General features: G+C 44.4%; 1 protein-coding gene across 22 annotated transcripts in view; it reads left to right on the top strand.

The window, feature by feature from the left end:
- The window catches only part of NCOR1 (nuclear receptor corepressor 1), a 123,208-nt gene that overhangs the window by 54,724 nt on the left and 51,830 nt on the right, over positions 1 to 16,654 (top strand). For 19 of the 22 annotated variants that reach the window (XM_066364929.1, XM_066364928.1, XM_066364930.1 and 16 more), the window contains 7 exons: positions 225 to 445; positions 2,962 to 3,024; positions 5,977 to 6,116; positions 6,627 to 6,753; positions 8,255 to 8,795; positions 9,500 to 9,629; positions 12,872 to 13,067. In XM_066364929.1, the coding sequence (XP_066221026.1) occupies positions 225 to 445; positions 2,962 to 3,024; positions 5,977 to 6,116; positions 6,627 to 6,753; positions 8,255 to 8,795; positions 9,500 to 9,629; positions 12,872 to 13,067 (1,418 nt within the window). The remainder of the gene's footprint in view (positions 1 to 224; positions 446 to 2,961; positions 3,025 to 5,976; positions 6,117 to 6,626; positions 6,754 to 8,254; positions 8,796 to 9,499; positions 9,630 to 12,871; positions 13,068 to 16,654) is intronic. The other 3 variants (XM_066364939.1, XM_066364940.1, XM_066364941.1) reach the window with 1 other exon arrangement.

Below are 16,654 nucleotides of genomic sequence, written 5' to 3' on the forward strand. Positions count from 1 at the left end.
TTGAGGAAGATACCTATTTAAAAATTTTTTTTTCAATGTTCAGGTATAGTATCATATTTATACTCCCACGTTTATTGGTTCTGCTCATATGGAACTATGTCTTGATTTTACTTCGTTTTTTTAAATCTCTATTTTAAACAAACATTCAGTTATTACGGAAGTGAGCTAGGTCTTATGGTAGATGCAAAAACACACTTAAATTTTTCCTGTGCTTTTGTTTCCAGAGAAAACACCAAGGAGAAGGACAAGACTGAGGGCGCCGCGGCAGAAGAGACGGAGGAGCGGGAGCAGGCCATCCCCCGGGGCCGGAAGACCGCCAACAGCCAGGGCCGCCGAAAGGGCCGCATCACCAGGTCCATGACCAGCGAGGCGGCGGCTGCCAGCGCTGCCGCCGCAGCTGCCACCGAGGAGCCGCCCCCGCCCCTGCCGCCACCGCCCGAGCCCGGTGCGTGGGCAGCTTGCGTGTGGGGTTCTGCTCCTGCGAAGCTAGGGCGTGGGCGACTGCGGGCTTAGACCACCTGGAAATAGCCTGCCAGTCTGGCCTGTTTCATTTTCCAAACCTTTCTATGAAAGTCTTTTAAAAATATGACAGCCCCAAATTTGCTACCCTAATACAGCTGTTTTTCTTTTTACTTCTAATCCTTTGTACTTGCTACTTTGTGTTCTGAGGCTATAACTTAGCATACACCATGAATGTTTTCTAGGTTTTTTTGAGTTTTTTTGAGAGGAAGGGAGAGGGAAGAGTGGATGGGGGGAGAGAAGCATCAACTCATTGTTCACTCAGTTGTGTCTTACACATTGTGCTTCTCATACTTGCCCTGATTGGGGCCAGCGACCATGGGGTCGAACCCGTGACCTCGGTGCTTTGGGACGGCACTCGATCCTGTGCCATAGGCCAGGGCCAACAGTTTCTAGTTTCTAAGCGATCTTCAGCATTCCTTTTTTTTTTGTATTTTTCTGAAGCTGGAAATGGGGAGAGACAGTCAGACAGACTCCCGCATGCGCCCGACCGGGATCCACCCGGCACGCCCACCAGGGGCGACACTCTGCCCACCATGGGGCGATGCTCTGCCCCTCCGGGGCGTCGCTCTATTGCCACCTGGGGGCAGAGGCCAAGGAGCCATCCCCAGCGCCCGGGCCATTTTTGCTCCAATGGAGCCTTGGCTGCGGGAGGGGAAGAGAGAGACAGAGAGGAAGGAGAGGGGGAGGGGTGAAGAAGCTAATGGGCGCTTCTCCTGTGTGCCCTGGCTGGGAATCGAACCCGGGACCCCCGCACGCCAGGCCGACGCTGTACCACTGAGCCAACCGGCCAGGGCCCAGTATTCCTTTTTGATGGCTGTGAAATGTTGGCATTGTGCTGTGTCCTAAGCCACAATTTCCTGAATTGTTCCCTGTTGCTGAATGATCAGGTTATCCCTTCTCCTCCTTTTAAACTAATATAGATAGCACTATAATTTAAAATAAATATATTCACACAGCATTTTCTTTCTGTTAAATTATTTTTATAGGAATAAGTTATATGAAGGACTATTGAGTCTATAAGAGTCTATGCATTTTTCTGTTACTAAACATTGTCTCCTTAGTGGATAAAAGATCACGTTAATGACAAGTACCACTGTTGGTGGTTCAGTGGCACCAGTTTTGCAGTAACGTTAAGTATGAAAGAAAACACAGGTTCTGGGAATGGCCAGAATGATATGAGGGAACTGACTACACAGCAGTAGGAGGCAGATCACAAACGGCCTTGTTTGAACTGTATCCTGCTCTGCTTACAAAGTGGGAAGGTTGACAAAGGTTTGGGTTTTTTTTCCTTCAAGTGAGAGGAGGGAAGATAGTAAGACAGACTCCCACATGTGTCCCAACCAGGATCCACCCAGCACCGCCCCCCATCTTGGGCTGATGCTCACAACCAAGCTATTTTTAGTGCTTGAGGCTGACCTGCTCTGACCCTCAGTGCCCGGGGCTACACTTGAACTAATCAAACCACTGGCTGAGGGAGGAGAAGAGAGAGAGGAAGGGGGAGAGAAGCAGATAGTCACTTCTCCTGTGTGCCCTGACCAGGAAGCAAACCCAGGATGTCCAAATGCCAGGCCAGCACTCTATCCAGTGAACCACTAGCCAGGGCCTTAGAAAGGTTTTACAATAGAGGAGTGCTTTGATTAGATTGGTGTGTAGAAAGATAACTGGTGACTGTGGAGGTCAGGTTAGAGTAAGGGAGCATAGAGGAAGAGGCACCAGCTAGAAGGGTGTTGTTACTCAGTGGCCCAGGCAAGGAGGGGATAGATTCAGGAGATTAGAACTGACTCACATCACTGGATGTGAAGGGTAAGTGGGAGGAGGGACTCAAACATTAGTCTGAGGGTTCTGTTCCTGATTCTGGTGACTAGGTGGATGGTCGTACTATTAATTGAGAAGGAGGGTAGAGCAGTAGTTCATTTCAGTCCTGATGATCTCAGTTTTCTTTATAAAGTACAAGAGAAAGTGTTCAGTTCGCGGTCCATCTATGTTTACTAGATGGCAGGCACCGGGGATGAACAGAAGATCCTCCCAGGGTTAGGAGGAGGTGGGGGGTCACAGGACAGGAGGGAGCTGTGGCTGGCAGGAGGTGGGGTGTGGTTTTTTCCTCTGACACTACAGGAGAGGAGGGTGGAAGTCTAACAGGTGGGAGGGTATTGAGTAGAGTGGGATTTCTTAGATTGTAAATTAACGGTATTCAAACAAGTAGCTATGGGCGGAACTTTAAAACCCATTGGGAAAGGTCACGGAGGTGTTGAATTTTCCCCTTTAGTTTGGAGGAGGAAGAGGCTGATACTGACCTATGTCAGGAGTTCTTTCACCAGATGCTTTAAACGGGCTTTGTGTCAGATAAATTGCTTACAGATTTTGTGGTTGGTGCCATCGAATCTGACTGAAGGATTTAGCTTCATCTTTCTCTACCTTATTGGATTCTCTCTATTTCAGTTTCTACAGAGCCTGTAGAAACCTCTCGGTGGACGGAAGAAGAAATGGAAGTTGCTAAAAAAGGTAAATGATAGTTCAGATTCTTTAGGGTTTTCTTTTTTTGTTTGTTTTTTTGTTTGTTTGTTTTTTTTACAGGGGCAGTGAGAGAGTCAGAGGGATAGATAGGGACAGACGGACAGGAACGGAGAGAAAAGAGAAGCATCAATCATCAGTTTTTCATGGTGATACCTTAGTTCATTGATTGCTTTCTCGTATGTGCCTTGACCACGGGGCTACAGCAAACCGAGTAACCCCTTGCTCGAGCCAGTGACCTTGGGTCGCTGGCTGGTGAGCTTTGCTCAAACCGGATGAACTATGCTCAAGCTGGCGACCTCGGGGTCTTGAACCTGGGTCCTCTGCATCCCAGTCTGACGCTCTATCCACTGCGCCACTGCCTGGTCAGGCTCTTTGTTTTTTTTTTTTTAAGATTATTAATAAGTGAGATAGAGCTAATTTGTTTTTATTAAAAAGAAAAGTTCTTCTACAATGATAAATAAAATTTAGAAGTACACTTACAAGTTGTTTTTTTTACTGTGTGGTACCTTTGATGATTTCTCATGTGGGCCTTGTTGAAGAGGCCCGCCTTTTTTTTTTTTTTTTTTTTTTTTTTTTTTGTATTTTTCTGAAGTTGGAAACAGGGAGGCAGTCAGACAGACTTCCGCATGCACCTGACTAGGATCCACCTGGCATGCCCACCAGGGGGTGATGCTCTGCCCATCTGGGGCGTCGCTCCATTGCAACCAGAGCCATTCTAGCACCTGAGGCAGAAGCCACAGAGCCATCCTCAGCGCCCGGGCCAACTTTGCTCCAATGGAGCCTTGGCTGCAGGAGGGGAAGAGAGAGACAGAGAGGAAGGAGAGGGGGAGGGGTGGAGAAGCAGATGGGCGCTTCTCCTGTATGCCCTGGCCGGGAATCGAACCCGGGACTCCTGCACGCCAGGCCAACGCTCTACCACTGAGCCAATCGGCTAGGGCGAGGCCTGCTTTTGAGTTCCTCATTTTATTAGAGAGCAAGTAGGCTATTTTTACTTTTCCAGAATAGTTGTGTTTAAATGCTATTAAAGTTGTTTTGGAAGACATTTTTATATAAAAAGTTCATTATTTCTGTTATTTAAAAGTTGCATTCAATAGAATAGTAAATATTTTGTTAGTTTTTATTTGGTAAAGCATTTGATTATAAACTCTTAAAGGGGAAAAAAAACTAAAAATTCACACTGCGATTCAGAGAAGAGAGTGTGAACTGTGTAGCCAAACAGAAGTTTGAATCCTGTCCCTGCTGCCACTTTCCTAGCTGTGTGGCCTTGATCTTACTCTGAAACATTACAGATCTTGTATTTTTCTGTTGTTGCTTATTAATGTAATATAAAATGGAACTAAAGTTTGTAATAGGATAAATAACTGGTTTGTAAGTAAATATTTTAAAAATAATTTTGAGAAAGATTAACCAACTTTTTTGAGGGTTAAGTATAAATATTTACCTTGTAGTTCTAGAGAGAAGAGATTATAAATAGCTTGACTTTTAGTGACACATTTTAGACTTTCTGTCTAGCAGGTAATGAGGGGATACATTCAAGGATCAGATAAGCCAACTTAAAGTGTTCTGTCCTTTATTTGAAATTTGTCTTGATTACATGTATAACTTTTTAAAATATATTTATTCTCATTTGATCAACAAAATGTCATAGTAAAATAAGTAGATATTAGTTGTATCGTAATCTTTTTCAGGTAGGTATACTTCCATATGACTGTTCAGTCACCACTCTTCATCTCTTATTCATATATCGGGAAGGATTCAAAAGAGATTTTCCAATTATTATTAAGGAAGCAATACTATCAACTTCATTGTTTAGTTTTAAAATTGATTTTAGAGAGAGACAGGAAGAGGGAGAGAGAGGGAGTAGAGAGATAAGAAGCATCAACTCGTTGTGTCACTTTAGTTGTTCATTGATTCTCCTAACGTGCTTTGATTGGGGGGGCTCAAGCCGAGCTAGTGACCCCTTGCTCAAGCCAGCAACCCCTCCTTGCTCAAGCACACAATTTTGGGGTTTTGAACTGGGTACCTCAGTGACCCAGGTTGATGCTCTGTCCACTGCACCACCACTGGCCAGGCATGGAAACAGTAGTTGTAACCATGAAAAATCGATATTTTTCTATAAATTCTTAAATTTGTACTGGAAATGTTTGCTTGGTACACCTGTATTTAAAATATATTTCTGGCAGTGTAGTATGTGTGCATACGTGTATCCATGCTCCTTACATATGTGTGTGTGTGTAGATGTATTGTTTGATTAAAGAAATGGCCGATGGCATAGTTTTCTGTGATGTATTACAACAGGTTTTTTTTAAGTGGTAATTTTTTTAAGGGCATTTCTTGAGATATGGACTGAAGACATGCTGGTTATCGTCTATGGAATTGCACATATATATGCGCACACTCATACATACATACACACATGTATACACAGAGCTGGGCAAAACTAGATTTACAGTGGTATGAAAAACACAGAATTTGTTCTTGCATTATTATTAATTATTGTATTTTCCATATGAACAACTGCAAACCTACTTTTGCCCCACTCTGTATGTATACCCTTATGTTAATCATTTATATTTATATATGATTACATTATTAACTTTATATTAATGTACTGTTTCCAAAGATTTAGAAGTACCTTATTTATCAGTTTGAATTATTACTATGTGTCCAGCATTGTCCTAGCCCTCAGGGAGATATATAAAGGTAAGTTTGACTGCTTTCATTAGTGAACATGTTTTAAGTTTGGGTGGGTAAATAGAGCTGTTAGTAAATTTTGTGTCCATACTAATTTCAGCAAGTATTGAAGTATATCAGTAAGTAACTAAAAACACGTTTAGTGTTAATGATTGGGAATATAATAAATATGTTTATTATATTATTATTCTTGTTTGCTTTACTCGGTTACTGTTCGTTAACATTGAGTCTGTTTTTAAACTACAGGTCTGGTAGAACATGGTCGTAACTGGGCAGCAATTGCCAAAATGGTGGGAACTAAAAGTGAAGCTCAGTGTAAAAACTTCTATTTTAACTATAAAAGGCGACACAATCTTGACAACCTCTTGCAGCAGCATAAACAGAAAGTAAGTATATCGGGTGGTGGGTCTTTTACTTACTGTTTTTTACTTACAATTTTTTGTTTGTTGTTTGAGCCTCAAAGATTGGCTGTGAGAGAGCTTGTGTAGGTTATATTTTTATTTATTACACTCACCTGTAAAAGATGTGCTAGTTTCTTGGCAGAAGGCAACTGTTTCTTTATTTACTGCCGAAGGAATAAACTTTCTCTTAGTAGTAAGGAGAATTCGTTACTTTGAACTACTGTAGACTGGGCCAGTTCGTGCATGTATAGTGGTGAGTAGTTTGAAAAATGGTTCCGATGTTACTTTTGGTGAATTTGATGAAAGTGATTCTTCTGCAGGAAGGGCCAGTTAGTAGGAACGCAGAGATCGCTGCACTTGGAATGGTAGTCAGACCCAAAGCCTTCTCGTGTAGTGTGTGTGCACATAGTAGCGTTCTCTGCGCTCTCAGATATGGAAAGGTTCCTTTTGGTTACTTAAGTCATTAACAACTTATTTTAACACTTTCCATTGTAGACTTCACGAAAACCTCGTGAGGAGCGAGATGTGTCTCAGTGTGAAAGTGTAGCTTCCACTGTGTCTGCTCAGGAAGATGAGGACATTGAAGCCTCCAATGAAGAGGAGAATCCTGAAGACAGTGAAGGTATCCACAATAGGGAGCTGAGTTGTGACGACTGCTGCCCAGTCATGTGGTTTTTAGCTTAATGATTTGACAATTAGGAATTGTTTCAATAAGAACATAGTTCATCAGTGTTTCACGGATTAGAGACTTTAAACTTAAGCATAATGTATATATCTATTCAACAACAAATATAGGGCCTACCGGAAAGTTCTGTCCGTTTCTATCACAACAAATTTCAACACGTAAGCACTTTTATTTGGCGCATATGTGCCTATTTTTATCACTTAATGTATACATACTGACGTAGCAAATTAACTAAAACAAAGTTGATTCACGTTAGTCTTATGTGTGAAGTGATAGTGTACCCATGGCTACTGATAAAGTTTATTTACGCCACTGTAATTTTTACGAATTTCAACAAGGAAGAAATGCTACAGAAGCACGTCTGTCACATCCACCATATTCCCCGGACTGAGCACCCTCCGACTATCACTTGTTTTTGTCCTTACAAAATGTTTTGAAGGGCAAAAAATTCAAAAATGAAGAAGATATCAAACAAGCACTGGTTCAATTTTTTACATCAAAAGATAAAACATTTTTCAAAAATGGGATATACAAATTGCCCTCACACTGGCAAGAAATCATTAATAATAATGGCAATTATATTATTTAATAAAGTTTATTGATGGTAAGAAAAATTTGTATTTGGTTTTATTCCAAAAACGGACAGAACTTTCCGGTAGACCTTATATTTATGCATGGAGCTCCTGAGCTGGTCCAAGTACTACAGACAGAATATCTTGAAAATGGCAGTCATGCTTCAGATACTTTAGTGCCTCCATCAGTGTTTCTTTTCTTTCTGACAACAGCCATTCTAATAGGTGTGAGGGATTGCTCACTCTGTTCTTTTTTTTTTTGAGTCAGAGAGAGGAACAGATAGGGACAGACAGACAGGAAAGGGAGAGAGATGAGAAGCATCAGTTCTTCGTTGCGGCTCCTTAGTTGTTCATTGATTGCTTTCTCATATGTGCCTTGACCAGGGGGATACAGCAGACTGTGACCCCTGGCTCAAGCCAGTGACCTTGGGCTCAAGCCAATGACCTTGGGCTCAAGCCAGCAACCTTGGGCTCAAGCCAGCGACCTCGGGCTCAAGCCATTGAGCTTGGGCTTCAAGCTAGTGACCTCTAGGCTCAAGCCAGTGACCATGGGGTCATGGTTGATGAGCCCATGCTCAAGCCAGTGACCCCTCGCTCCAGCTGGATGAGCCTGCACTAAAGGTGGCAACCTCAGGGTTTCGAACCTGGGTCCTCCGTATGTCAGTTCAACACTCTGTCCACTGCACCACCACCTGGTCAGGCCGATCATTCCCTTTCATCTTCTAGCTAACCCTGTGGCTGTAATACTTCAGTGAGGCCATTGAGGACATAGGATTCATCCTAGACATCTGCTGTCAAACATGGTTTCTGTCATCACCTGGAACATGTTCATTATCAGATTTTTATGCTGTACCATTATCTTTAAGGTGCTGAAAATAGTTCTGATACAGAAAGTGCTCCTTCTCCTTCACCAGTTGAAGCTGTGAAGCCCGGCGAGGACTGCACTGAGACGGGAACTTCTCGAGGAAGCACTGAGCCCGGGGCTGAGCGCGAGGGCACCCCCGAACCTGCTCCCAGTGCGTCCCCCCCATCAGTTCCGGGCACGAAGCCGGCCGAGGGCAAGAGTGCGGAGGCCCTGGCCAGTACCAGCCTCCCTGGCGACCTGGCAGAGCCCATGGATCAGGAGCACAGTGCTGACGCCACTTCTGCGCTGGATCTCCCCGCGACGGCTAACGCAGACTCTGGAGATGCTGAGATGGGGGTGCTGGAAGACAGCGCGTCTCGAGGCGAAGGCGATGCCAGAGAGAGGGAGCTGCAGAGAGGCAGCGGGAAGACAGAGCCCGGAGATGACGAGCTGGGGGGGGCTCAGCGGATCGGCGTCCAGCGGCCGGAGCCCCAGTCTGACAACGACTCCAGCGCCACTTGCAGTGCTGATGAGGACGTGGACGGGGAGCCGGACAGACAGAGGTGAGCCCCTCCCCTGGACGCCCCTCTCTCCTCACCCTGTTGGTCGCCGACTAAACCCCAGCACCATGCCGGCTACAGAGCACACATGGTGTAAATAACGGGCATGGTAAAGGCAGAGTGTGCAGTCTTAGTATGTGGTAGGTTATGGTGCTCTTCATTTTAGTGACCAAGAACACTTGTGTGATCCTTTTTTTTTTTACAGGGACAGAGAGAGAGAGAGTCAGAGAGAGGGATAGACAGGGACAGACAGGAATGGAGAGAGATGAGAAGCATCAATCATCAGTTTTTCGTTGCGACACCGTAGTTGTTCATTGATTGCTTTCTCATACGTGCCTTGACTGCAGGCCTTCAGCAGACCAAGTAACCCCTTGCTTGAACCAGCGACCTTGGGTCCAAGCTGGTGAGCTTTGCTCAAACCAGATGAGCCCTTGCTCAAGCTGGCGACCTCGGGGTCTCGAACTTGGATCCTCTGTTTCCCAGTCCGATGCTCTATCCACTGCGCCACCGCCTGGTCAGGCTGATCCTTATTTTTTAATGAAAATGATTACATATTTGTTTATTTCAGTTGCATTCAGGCCACATGATAGCAGAAAATCCTTACTGTTCAGACGCCATGTAAAGTTAACAGGATGTGTGTGTGCATGTTGACTCAGGAGGAGTTATACATGTATTTAAAGTTGACTTCTTATAATTGCCACTTGCAGAATGTTTCCTATGGACTCAAAGCCTTCGATGTTAAACCCTGCTGGGTCGGTCCTGGTCTCCTCCCCAATGAAGCTGAGCCCGCCGGACCTGCCCCAGCTCCAGCACCGAGCTGCAGTGATCCCACCAATGGTGAGTTTGCCAGGAAAGCTGGAAAGGGAAGACCTTTACAGACACTTCTTTAACTAGTGCTTGATTTTTTAAAAATTTGTGGTAAAAAAGCAGTGAACATATAATTTATCATCTGAACTGTTTTTTCGTTCAGCAGTATTAAGTATATACATATTATGGTGCAACATCTCCCGAATTTTTTCATTTGGTAAAACTGAAGTTCTGTTCCCATTAAACCATAACTCCCCTTTCCCCCAGCCCCACCCCAGCCCGTGGTAGCCCCCATTCTACTCTCTGCTGTATGAATTTGGCTGCTGAGGGTACCTCATTCAAGTGGAGTAGACAGTACTTGTCTTTCTATGACTGGCTTCTTTCACTCAGCATACTGTCTTCAAGGTTAATCTGAGTTGTAATGTGCCAGAATCTTCTTCTTCCCTTTTTTTTTGTGTGTGCCAGAGACAGAGAGAGGGGACAGATAGGGACAGACAGACAGGAAGAGAGAGAGAAGAGAGGCATCAATTCTTTGTTTAGCTCCTTAGTTCATTGATTGTTTTCTCATATGTGCCTTGACCGGGGGGCTACAGCAGACTGAGTGACCCCTTGCTCAAGCCATTGACCTTGGGCTTAAGCTGGTGACCTCAGGGTTTCAAACCTGGGTCTTCCGCATCCCAGTCCGACACTCTTTCCACTGTGCCACCGCCTAGTCAGGCTCCTATTCCTTTTGAAGGCTGATAATAATCCATTTTGTTTATCTTTATGTTGCTTTTTCAAATGCATTCATTGTGATGATTGATTGAGATAGTCATTTCTAAGAAAAAAGTAATAAGATGCTCTAGCCATAAATGTTAGTAACTCTTGCTTTTGTTTGTTTTGCTGTAAGACGGTAATAGAATGGGAAGGTATTGAATAGTTAGGATGAACTAGAGATTATGGCTAATTTTAGTATACAGTTCCCAATCTAGTTTTACTTACATTTTTCCTTAATCTTCACAAATTTGACTCTGTCTTGATAATGAATTCCAGTCATGGGAATTGATCTTTTACTTAGTTATATTCTAGCTCCTGCTTTATTTCAGGGGATAAAAACTTGTTTCCTGTCTCATGTGGTAATTGGGAAAAGTTAGTGTGTGCTTATGAATGGTCTCACACACACAAAATCATACATTTGTTTATTCATTCAAATGCGTATTTAGTGTCTGCCCAGTTCAAGACAACATTTTTAATGCTGTATGTAATATATTCATATTATAGTCTCTAACTTCAAAAGACTTACAGATTGGTCTTGATAGTAAATCATAGATAAGAATCATCATAAAAATTAAAATGGGAAGCTTTCTTCTTAATGAGACACGTAAGGAAGACTCCACTTAGGAAATAATGCTTTGGTTAGATCAGTGGTTCTCAAAGTGTAACGCCAGGGCGCACTGGTGTGCCCTAGAACAGTGGTCCCCAACCCCTGGGCTGCGGACCGGTACCGGTCCCTGGGCCATTTGGTACCAGTCCACAGAGAAAGCATAAATAATTTACATTATTTCCGTTTTATTTATATTTAAGTCTGAATGATGTTTTATTTTTTAAAAATGACCAGATTCCCTCTGTTACATCCGTCTAAGACTCACTCTTGACGCCTGTCTCAGTCACATGATACATTTATCTGTCCCACCCTAAAGGCTGGTCCGTGAAAATATTTTCTGACATTAAACAGGTCTGTGGTCCAAAAAAGATTGGGAACCACTGGCCTAGAAGATTTTCAGTTATGCCCTATGGTATTCCAGAGAAATGTGTGCCTGTTGGGGACCAAAAAACCAACAGGGTTTTTGGAGTTTAGATTTTGGGGGGGCAGAGGTGTGGTGAATTGACTGTTAGCTGACAGTCTACCCAACCCCCGCCTCATTTGCCTGATTAGGTTGCAAAAGGCTGTTAAGCTGTGGTGCCTGATTGTTTACACTACCCCCCATGTTCCCAGAAAGACTGGAGGCAAGTTTCTTCTAGCCTCCGGGGTGTCACTCTGCTGCGACCAGAGCCACTCTAGCGCCTGGGGCAGAGGCCAAGGAGCCATCCCCAGCGCCCGGGCCATCTTTGCTCCAATGGAGCCTTGGCTGCAGGAGGGGAAGAGAGAAACAGAGAGGAAGGAGAAACAGGAGGGGTGTGGAGAAGCAAATGGGCGCTTCTCCTATGTGCCCTGGCCGGGAATCAAACCCGGGTCCCCCGCACGCCAGGCCGACGCTCTACCGCTGAGCCAACTGGCCAGGGCAGTTCAGTTTTAAATATAATAGGCTTTGAGGTGCTTTGAGATATCCAGATGGAGGTGTTAGGTCAGTGATTTTTATAAATGTGGACTCTGGAGAAAAATGTCTTAGAAAGTTACGAGCTGTTAACATATAGGTGACCTCTCACTCCACCGAGGTGGGAGTGGTTCCCTGGCAGGAGGTCACAGAGAGTTGGGGTCAGGGTGCCGGCTGCGCCACCAGAGATTTGTCCATCCTGAGTGAGAAGCAGACAAAAGTATTATCATTCCTGATTTTAAGTTCTCTTATCACGACTTTTGTGATTTAAAAAAATTGATTTCAGCGAGAGAGGAAGGAGAGGGAGAAAAAGACAGGAATATCGGCTCTCCCTTGATGTGCCCTGACTAGCAATCTAACTGGTCACCTCTGTGCTTCCGGAGGGTGCTCTAACCAACCAAGCTGTCTGGCCGGGGCACAACTTTTGTGATACATATTATGTTCAGTTCTGAAAGTAACTGATGATCTTTTTTTTTTTTTTTTTTGTATTTTTCTGAAGCTGGAAATGGGGAGAGACAGTCAGACAGACTCCCGCATGCGCCCTACCGGGATCCACCCGGCACGCCCACCAGGGGCAATGCTCTGCCCACCAGGGGGCGATGCTCTGCCCCTCCGGGGCCTGGGGCAGAGGCCAAGGAGCCATCGCCAGTGCCCGGGCCATCTTTGCTCCAATGGAGCCTTGGCTGCGGGAAGAGAGAGACAGAGAGGAAGGAGGGGGGGTGTGGAGAAGCAGGTGGGCGCTTCTCCTGTGTGCCCTGGCCGGGAATCGAACCCGGGACTTCTGCACGCCAGGCCGACGCTCTACCACTGAGCCAACCGGCCAGGGCCACTGATGATCATTTTAAGCATGGTACTTAAAGATTACTTTGGTTCAAAAATGGTAAAATCACTTCAGCCTGTAATAGTAACAGAAATGTGCATTCTTTGCAACGTGTCGATGTTGACTGTGCACGCTCAGATGTTCTGTTCTCCCGGCAGGTGTCCTGCACGCCCTGCAGCATCCCCATAGGAACCCCCGTGAGCGGCTATGCTCTCTACCAGCGCCACATCAAGGCCATGCACGAGTCCGCGCTCCTGGAGGAGCAGCGGCAGAGGCAAGAGCAGATGGACCTGGAATGCAGAACTTCGACCAGCCCGTGCAGCACCTCCAAGAGTCCGAGCCGCGAGTGGGACGGTAGGTAGAGCCTTCGCCACACAGAGTGCACTTGGAAGGAAACGGCGCTGTACTCGCAGGCCGTGTCCTGTGGGCTTGGATTAAACAGCATGTCAGCCGATGTGTGTAGTACACTTATTCCGTACAGAGAAACTGATTTCAGTTAAATCACTAAGCTGTGTCAGTGTTACTAACTGTGATGCTTATCCTCATGCTGGAGACTGTAGAAGAGCCCTGCTGCATGCTCTTTGCCTGAGTTTTCAGAGTCAATGTGAATTGTCTTGTCCTCCAAGCCAGTCGCCATGACAGGGCCACATTCTCTGTAATTCTCTGCTGTGATGGGAGACAACCTTGTGTAACATGTAGAGCCAGTCAGACCCGGACTTTACGCTTCTCCAGCGTGTACCCGTTGTGTGGCCGTGGCCACGGCACGTAACCTTTCTGAGCTTCAGTCTTCTCATCTGTCGAGTGCAAACTCCATGCCTACTTACCTTGCTGGGATCACAGCCCCGAAGAAAGAATGGCTATTCAGTATTGTTTATAACACATGGCTCTGTCTTATCTTATGTAAAATATTTATATAATGTAATCTATAGCCATAAATACTGATTGGTGTATTAATATAGACATAGTATAAATGGATACCATGAAGGTACTTTGTTACATTAATGTTTTTATTTCAAGTGGCAGCTTTGATTTATGCATGCTTTTTTAGTTGCTGCATGATACACTTGTTTTGTTTTTTGACAGAGAGGGACAGATAGGGACAGACAGACAGAAAGGGAGAGGTATGGGAAGCATCAATTCTTTGTTGCGGCATCTTAGTTGTTCGTTGATTGCTTGTTATTTGATTGCTTTCTTAATGGTGCCTTGAAGGGGAAGGGGGAGTTACAACAGAGCAAATGACCCCTTGCTCAATCCAGCGACCTTGGGCTCAAGCTGGTGAGCCTATACTCAAGCTCACAACTTTGGCGTTTCAAACCTGGATCTTCCGCATCCCAGTCTGACACTCCATCCACTGTGCCACCGCCTGGTCAGGCTGCACTTGTTTCTTTTTAAAGGAGAAGAAATGAAGTGATTTCTAAACTTTATAAAGTTCTGGCCTGGTTAGAAGATGGCACATGTGTTCTGGTTGATAGTTCATTTATAGGCCTTATGTTTGATATGCTTAGAATCTAGGAATATTAAAATCTTCTGTGATTATGGTTCAGTTTTCTTCCAGTGATTCAGAAGACTGCAGTACCTTTTATAAATAAGCACTATTAACTGTAGGATGCCATGCGTTTCAAGGGCTGTGTAACGTAAAACAGGAACTGGAGAACTTAACTGATCCTGCTCTCTCCCACCTGTCACACCAATAATGAGTTAACAGTTACATGATACTGAACCTCTTATGTTAGAGTTTTAGACACAAACTTTATGCTAGTAAAAATATGAACCCAGTGATAATACCCACCAAGGCTGGGTATATAACAGATACTAAATGAACATTTCTTGAACAGAGGTGAAAACACTGATAACTTTTGGGGTTTTTTCTGTATTGTATCTAGAGAATCCTTAATCACTAACTCAACAATTGATGTTGCAACTGGAGCCATTCTAGCACCTGAGGCGGAGGCTGTGGAGCCGTCCTCAGTGCCTGGACCGACTTTGCTCCAGTGGAGCCTTGGCTGTGGGAGGGGAAGAGAGAGAGAGAGAGAGAAAGGAGAGGGGGAAGGGTGGAGAAGCAGATGGGTGCTTCTCCTATGTGCCCTGGTTGGGAATCAAACCCAGGACATCTACACGCCAGGCCGATGCTCTACCGCTGAACCAACCGGTCAGGGCTGGTATCCTAATTTTTAATCATTATACAGTGGTCTTAAAATCAACCTCTTTATATTTTTTGATTAATATGACACCAAAATGTTTATTGATATGATACCAGTTAGGTTCAAGGTGACTCTACAAACTGGGACAGTTCATTACATTGTATCCCAAGCTTAAGTTTTGTTTTTACTAATCTGCCTAGTATGTTCATCCAGTAATTTGTTTAATAAGTGCCTGAAGTCTCTCCTGAATTTTTTTTTTTTTTTTCTGAAGCTGGAAACGGGGAGAGACAGTCAGACAGACTCCCGCATGCACCCGACCAGAATCCACCTGGCACGCCCACCAGGGGGCGATGCTCTGCCCTTCTGGGGCGTCGCTCTGTTGCGACCAGAGCCACTCTAGTGCCTGGGACAGAGGCCAAGGAGCCATCCCCAGCGCCCGGGCCATCTTTGCTCCAATGGAGCCTTGCTGCGGGAGGGGAAGAGAGAGACAGAGAGGAAGGAGAGGGGGTGGGGTGGAGAAGCAGATGGGCACTTCTCCTGTGTGCCTTGGCTGGGAATCGAACCCGGGACTTCTACACGCCAGGCCGACGCTCTACCACTGAGCCAACCGGCCAGGGCCGAAGTCTCTCCTGATTTATAACTAACCTGTAGTTCACCATAAAGGATAATCTTCCAAATGACATTTGTATATTTGTAGTTAAATTACACGTATGTAGAATGTTTGACCAACATGTTTTTATTGTAACATCACAGAGTAGGTTCTAGGCTGTTAAATATAGTCAGAATGAGGATTTACGGATCAACCGTCACTCATTTTGTAAACCAGGCTGGTACAGTCCTCCTGAATTAGGACTATGGTTTTGGTTTTTCTTTTCATGGTCTTAGGCAGCATCTGTTTTCTAGCTGTTTGATTATATTCATTTTCTCTTCATCTCAGTGGTTCAGGTAACTATGGTAGATGTGCCCTTTTGAAGTGACGTGAAGCCTTTCCATCTATAGAAAGCTTAAAATATACCTTCGGGAAGGGTTGCTTTCACTTTCCAGGAACAGTTAGACAGGCTGACCCTTGCCTTGATTTGAAACCTTCATCCTACAGTGAAGGAACTAAAATTTATATATGTGGAGATAGAGTTAGAATTGAACCTTAATGCAAAGTAATAAAATCTAATTGAAATAAGAGTTAATTCTTTTATGCAACTGAATCTAGTTTGTTTATTTTTTGGTTATTTTTTCAGCTCTGTGTACATCATAATTTAAATAGCTGTATTTAGAACCATATAAATTTTTATTTTTTTTCCATTTCTTTAACTACTATGACAAAATGGATTTTTCCATATAATTATAAAACCAGAAATGGCAGAGCAACCAGGCACTGAATTTATAATACCCTATTACAGGGGTCGGGAAACTGTGGCTTGTGAGCCAAATGTGGCTCTTTTGATGGCTGCATCTGGCTCGCAGACACATCTTTAATAAAAATAATAATAATGTTAAAAATATAAAACATTCTCATGTATTACAATCCATTCATTTCCTACCACTCATGTTCATGGTTGTGGGTGGCTGGAGCCAATCACAGCTGTCCTCCGGGATAACACCAAATTTTTATTGGATAATGTTAACATACATGGGTCGTTGTATGGCTCTCATGGAATTACATTTTAAAATATGCGGCATTCATGGCTCTCTCAGCCAAAAAGGTTCCCGACCCCTGCCCTATCATGTTCAAGTCTCCAGCAACCAAGAAGTGATTTTCTCCTGAAGTTGGTTTATTTCATAAATCTTCACAGTGTTAGAGCG

This window comes from Saccopteryx leptura, chromosome 2, assembly GCF_036850995.1.
Source record: "Saccopteryx leptura isolate mSacLep1 chromosome 2, mSacLep1_pri_phased_curated, whole genome shotgun sequence".
Taxonomy (NCBI): domain Eukaryota; kingdom Metazoa; phylum Chordata; class Mammalia; order Chiroptera; family Emballonuridae; genus Saccopteryx; species Saccopteryx leptura.